Source organism: Myripristis murdjan, chromosome 17 (assembly GCF_902150065.1).
Source record: "Myripristis murdjan chromosome 17, fMyrMur1.1, whole genome shotgun sequence".
Classification (NCBI taxonomy): Eukaryota; Metazoa; Chordata; class Actinopteri; order Holocentriformes; family Holocentridae; genus Myripristis; species Myripristis murdjan.
This window is the reverse complement of record NC_043996.1, coordinates 16660272-16666457: the sequence shown is the minus strand read 5'-3', so window position 1 is coordinate 16666457 and position 6186 is coordinate 16660272. Positions and strand designations below refer to the sequence as shown.

Sequence of the window (6186 nt, the reverse complement as noted above, 5' to 3'; positions counted from 1 at the left end):
TATAAAGTGAAAGATTTTTTAAATCAAACTTAATGGTAATGTACATCATCAGGCTATAATTATAATTAATTATATACACTGAAATGGACTGGTGGCCTAACCTAAGTGTTATCTGCCTTAGAAAGATGAAGCTGGTTACATCACACGTAGTAGTAAAATAGTTAAATATACATGTGGCCTTCATGTTTTGTTTATTAGTGGTTGTTTGCCTTGTGGTGATGAGGGAGTCAATTGACTGTCTACTTTTTGATTCCCAGTGCCTCACTGGCTATTATTATCCTCGATTCATATCCAGAAGGGAGGATTCCACAGCACCTACCAGACAGAGCTTTTCTTGGGCGGCTTTTAATTTGGCAAGAGCCGGAAATGTTTGCTGGGACTATTTACGTACACACAGCAGACGTTAACTAACCAAATTTAACAAAAATGGGAGGAATCTCTGTGTGTCTGTCCCTCCATAACCTCGACAACCGGTCATCTGATCGGCTTCACCTTTGGTTCAGGACCCGAGGAAGTGCAGTGTCCAGTTTTGTTTGTTGCACCGGAGACCAAACAGGCGGCCCGTTCCGCACAGGCACGTGTGGGACGGGCACTGCACCGGTGTGCACACACACTGGACACAGTGGTTGAGCCATAGATAGATATCTATGGGTTGAGCAGCCTATGGTACAATGGCCTGTTAGTTATAGGTAAGTAGGTAGGGAGGTTATTGTTGCCCTTGGTCAGAAGAGAATGTGTATATTGTGTACCTTTTATCTCCCGTTAATTAAACTACCCTGCAATGTCATGTCACGTTGGACTAGACCTGACAAGAAATGTCCTGCCAACTTGAGTCATTTGGCATTCAGTGAGATGCTTTTTTTGATGATATATATTGGACTAATACTCAACATTCATATTCAGGGAGGAGGATTAGCCTGTAGCATTTTAATTGATGTGGGGCAGTAAGGGACCTGGACAGTCCATAGGGGGACGCTGGACCCCAAAAGGCTGAGAACCACTGGTTTACACATTATCACTGGTAGTCTAGTGCATATGTATCAGTAAAATAGTCATGAATGCTCATTAAAAGTGCCTTCAACATGTGAAGGCATTGCCTAGTTTTTATATTTGGGTGTTATGACTAATTTAAAAAACAAAAACAAAAGAACTATCCTTTTAAATTGAAGAACAATATACTGGTAATGCTCTGTTCTTTTGTAATACAGTCAAAACACAGCATTTTATACAGTACAATTATATTCAAATATTACAGTATAAATATTGTTATTTGTTCTGGTCAAATATTGTTTCATCACACATGATGCATCATAGCTATGCACACTGGTGTGACTGCCTGTCATGCATTAGGTGCCCTTTTTATTTAATTGCCCCTGTCCTTCAAACAGTCTGAGTCTGCCACTGTTAAAAAGAAGAAGAAGAAGAAGAAGAAGAAGAGAGAGAGAGAGAGAGAGAGAGAGAGAGAGAGAGAGAGAGAGAGAGAGAGAGAGAGAGAGAGAGAGAGAGAGAGAGAGAGAGAGAGAGAAGGTGCCACAACTGTTTGGGAGACTTTTATTTTGGAGTAACCGGAAATAATCTTGTGCACTTGCGCGGTGAGTCTTTGTAAACGGAAGGTGCTAAGCTAACCGGTGGACGAGGACCTCAAGCTGTAAGCTAGCCTATATCTAACGTGTGGTGGTCCTTATTTAGTCAAAATGATCCGTAACCTGATCGGTAAGAAGTACGTGTCCATCGCCAAATCATGGTAAGACGCTGTGAAGTTTGTTAAAGTGATAAAAAGCGGGGAGAAGTCAGTGAGAGACGCTCAGCTAACAGAGTTTACACTTGTCCTTAGCGAGCCGGCTGTCTCTGTGACTGAGGTCATACCGTGGTTAGCTGTCAACAGACCTCATATTGAGCCTTAAGATACAATAAATAATATTAAAGGTCAGAGGATAACGCCGTTTAAATTGTTCGTTAGATAGTAAGTAAGCCATAAACGCCTGTACAACTTTTGAATGACTTGTCAGTGTTAGACACATGGCTAAGAAAAACATTTACCAGCATTACCAGATTGGAAGGCATGCTAACTTTTATTTTACTTAGGGTAGTTGCTCTTATTAGGCAACTGAATGAAAAGTATTTTTAACATTTACTGCAATACATGCTGTTACTGCTATTCCAAAGCAAATGTTCATTTTTATCATTAACTTTTCAAACAAAGTGTGGCCAAAAGAAATCTAGAAGAAAGTATAACATTGATAAAGGTGAATTTTTTCACGGAAAAAAAGCACCTTGTAATTTATGTTTGCCTCAAATGAAGGAGACTTGATTTGTAATTTTGTCTCAGTGGGGGTACTTCTATTTTTAATAAGTGAACATTTTTTTTTGTAAATCTTGCCAATGGTGTTTAATGTGCAGGGTCCCAACTTTGGCTGTATGGGGCACAGTGGGAGGTGTAGCCCTGGTCCACTTCACAGACTGGCGCGTGATCTTGGATTATGTTCCGTACATCAGTGGCAAGTTCAAGAGGAACGACTAGTGCCGCTCAGGTATGAACAGTCATGGTGATGTCTCACTCACTTTGATCACTCTCACACTGAGAGTAGGATCCAGTAGGATCCTAGTCTTCTTTGACAGCCATGTAAACTGTCTGCTGAGGCAACTCAAGAGTTGCAAGAGTCTTTCACACAATTTGCCCCATTTGGGCTTTGAAGGCTTATGTAAGTCGCACCCAGGTGACTTGTGAAACTGACCAGATCTTTGTTTGTTATGGTGAGTGCAGCTTGGGGTCTTTATAGGCTCTCCCCAATTACAGGATGCATTTGCATGGTAATGAATCGGGTAAACCTCACCTTCAATAACTCCCTCTGCCATGGAGTGATATCATTGTAGAAGTGATCCAACTGGGTCATATAACCACGCTTACATGTAACCTTTGTTATATGGAAAAAACAAAGCTTGTGTTTTACAACTGATGCTGAGTATGTTATTGCTCCTGCACATATTGAGGGAGAATACCACTGATAATTGAAGTATTAAAGCATTTTTCTTTGGTGCACATGCTATCACGTCAGTATTTATGTACAGCTCTCAGTGCAGTTCTTTAAAAGCCAGAGATGAGAAATCTGAGACCTGTCTGTTATGTTGATGTACAGCAAGGAGCTCCTCTGTTTACACTAACTTTAGATTTATGTTGTAGAGTTATATAATGATACTCCCAACCTATACATCCATATTTGCTCTCTAGCATGCTAGTGCAATGACATCTATGGCAGAACGTCTAATCTGACCAGCAGAACCTGAGGATTTGTTGTCATCACTGTCTACTGACTCTCTGGGGAGATGCACATGTGATCACTGATGCGTGTTGGCACAGATTCACATATTCCGTCCTATCCTTGAGCATAGGAAATCCACAGGTTATTTTGATAACTGAAACTTCTGCCTGGTATTGGTATTACTATACTCACTATACTCAAATGTGCTTGAAAAAGTTTTGTATTGTACTAGCTCGCTCTTGTTTATAGTGTATTAAATGATGTTAATGATATTACCAAATCCGTTGTTGTGGCATAATATGAAACCCTCTGTAGTTTATGCTCCAGAGTTTAGCGACATGAATCATACAGTTTAGGCAGAGCTGTTTGACTGAAATATTTCCGGCTTGGCAGGGTGGTCCAAGTGCTCAAAGTTGTTTGAAACTGTCTCTCTCGGCCACTTGAATTGGCACTAGATCCTAACTGGTAACTGGTAACAGCGTCTGTTACTTCTTGCCATCTGTTGCTCCTCTTGTAAGGCACTCTTCCGCAGAATGACTTTGACAAACTTTGCTGAGTGAGTTGTTTTTTTTTTTTTTTTTTGTTTTTTTTTTTGCTGGTACCTCAGCTGGTCAGTCCTGGTCGATCACCGACTCCTGAAGCTTTTTATAGTCTTCATATTCTGTGTGGTGGTTAATTCACAGACGGTGGAGCTGTGTTTGACAGAAATTGCTTTCCAACATAGTGTGCAGATTGGTGTCTTTTGAGCAATATGTGTCTTTTCAAAGCCAAACCACCTCCATGTGAGTGAGGATGATCCACGACTAGCAGTGAAATCTAACAACACTGATTCTATGGCTGGTGCTGTTTGTGTTTGCGCACATGTGTTCCCAATGCGCATGCTCAGTAGGCTGTCCTACCTGGCTTGATCATATGCAGTGAATGCGTGTTTTGATAGGTTTTTGCAAAATGAGTGCCATGCTTGAGTTGATCATATCACACATTGTCAAAACATAAAACAATTAAGATATTATCGTAGATGATATATCGCACACCTCTACTCTTGACACTGCCCTCATCAAAAAAGAATAAAATGTAAAAGGTGCCAAGAACAACCCCAAAAGGAGTTGAAACACAAATCACATAAAATTACGTAAGAGAAAACAATGCACAAGTATCAGTAAGCATATAATTTAACATTACTGTCACATGAAAGTTTGCCTTCTTTTGAGAATTGGGTGGCAGGTCTTAGCACATTCATTAACAGCTTACCAGAGAACATAATGTACAGTTTATGGGCTCATTAAACTTAGTATCATATTCTGAAACATGGGGAAGTTTATATCATCATAAAGATTGCATTGTGAAAGTACATGGGATTCATATTCAACAGCTTCCTTATTACAAAGAACACAGAGACATTGATCCCCTGGCGTTTTTGAGGATCTGCCGGTTTCTATTGCCAGTGGAGCAACACCACATCTAAATTTAACAAATGCACTTTGAAGCTTTGTTTATATAATATTCTGAACATAAGGCTCTGTTTCAAGGCAATTTTGAATTTACAATAAATTTGCAAATTGTTACACTCTGGTTTATTTAATAAAACATAGGCTAACAAACTGAAAAGTTGACAAATTAATTTTATTTATCAACTGAAACCGCCTGTGTTCCTCATGGTGGAGTCTGGTTGTATGGGAAGTATGTGACATATGTAAGGAGCTTAAAAAACAAGATTTATCATAAAACACATAGTTATGAACATTTGACAAAAACACTTAATTAATAAGTCTGACATCGGCCATAGTGTGAACAGTGTGGTTTCATTCATTTGCCATTATTAAGTGAGTGGATTATGTTTTCCAAAAATATATAAATAAAGATAAATAAATGGTGGTTAACTGTTCATGAATGTGAGAGGTACTTATGCTTAAGAGTGAAATATGCCTCCACTTCAAGTAATGTTAGTAACTTTGACATGTTTTTGGCTTTTCTTATCTACTGATTAAAACATTACATAGAGTTTGTTGACTTTTGACTGACCTGATCTTTCATGTCAGAAGGGTAGAAGGATGGCGTCTTGGTTTTCACAGCAGGCCATGCTTTGCAGTGTAAGATAATTACTTGTTTTTTTTGTTTGTTTTTTGTCAGGTCATGTGGGTTTTCAGAGAGACTCAAGAACATGAGCCTGCACAGGTTCTTTCTGTGGCGGAGGAAACCTCACCCTGGAACAACCACATGGCAGACCTCTGGAGGCCATCATCATCCTGCAGCCTGTGAAATCATTGATGGACTTTTCAACATCTGCAACTTCTCAAATGCATCGGGGTTTTGTCACATTGATAACGTTGCTCATCCAAGTGGAAGTGAATGGCAGGTTTTTGAAGATAGAGATGTCACGATAAATGGACTTTTCTTTGCTCTTTGTCGTATCATTTATTATTTTCTGGTCCGATTTTTAAATGCAGTCAGTCTCTTGTGCATTGTCGATCAAACCAGGATTTCTAGAAGGAAATCTGAAAATAATAAACTGTTTCATGACAGTTTGGGTCCCTAATCTCATATCATAATTGTTTAAGAGAGAACATGTGAATAAAAAAGTTTTATCCTATAATGCGGTGGATTGCATGCATTTATTACACTTGCAAAGGTTTATTATGGGATGTCAGCATTTTCTGCCTTCATTATCATGCCAGATTAGTCCCAAATTTAATTATGTGTAGCTGAATGCAGACCCTTAAGTTGATATTGGAAATTTTCTTAGTCCATCGTCTTGTATACAAGAAAATCTTACATTGTACATCGTGTGTCTTTTTTTTTTTTTTTTTTCTTCGACCATGAAAATATTCTGAGACTTGAAGTTCAAAAACTAAAGCATTTGCAATACTCTGGTGATAAACTGGGCGATGCATCTGCATAAAATGTTTCAATGTCATGCTGAACAAAC

General features: G+C 39.0%; 1 protein-coding gene across 1 annotated transcript; it reads left to right on the top strand.

The window, feature by feature from the left end:
* Positions 1–1587: 1587 nt before the first annotated feature.
* uqcr11 (ubiquinol-cytochrome c reductase, complex III subunit XI) lies at positions 1588–5853 on the top strand. The gene is made up of 3 exons (XM_030073730.1): positions 1588–1744; positions 2401–2531; positions 5391–5853. The coding sequence occupies exons 1-2, from the start codon at positions 1695–1697 to the stop codon at positions 2519–2521; spliced, it is 171 nt and encodes a 56-aa protein (XP_029929590.1). The 5' UTR covers positions 1588–1694; the 3' UTR covers positions 2522–2531; positions 5391–5853.
* Positions 5854–6186: the final 333 nt, after the last annotated feature.

What these genes read in the sequence shown, in the direction of transcription:
- uqcr11 (XM_030073730.1), top strand. Translation starts at nt 1,695, where the DNA reads ATGATCCGTAACCTGATCGGTAAGAAGTACGTGTCCATCGCCAAATCA. An exon ending in GTGTCCATCGCCAAATCATG is followed by an intron (nt 1,745 to 2,400) that starts GTAAGACGCTGT and finishes TTTAATGTGCAG; the next exon opens with GGTCCCAACTTTGGCTGTAT.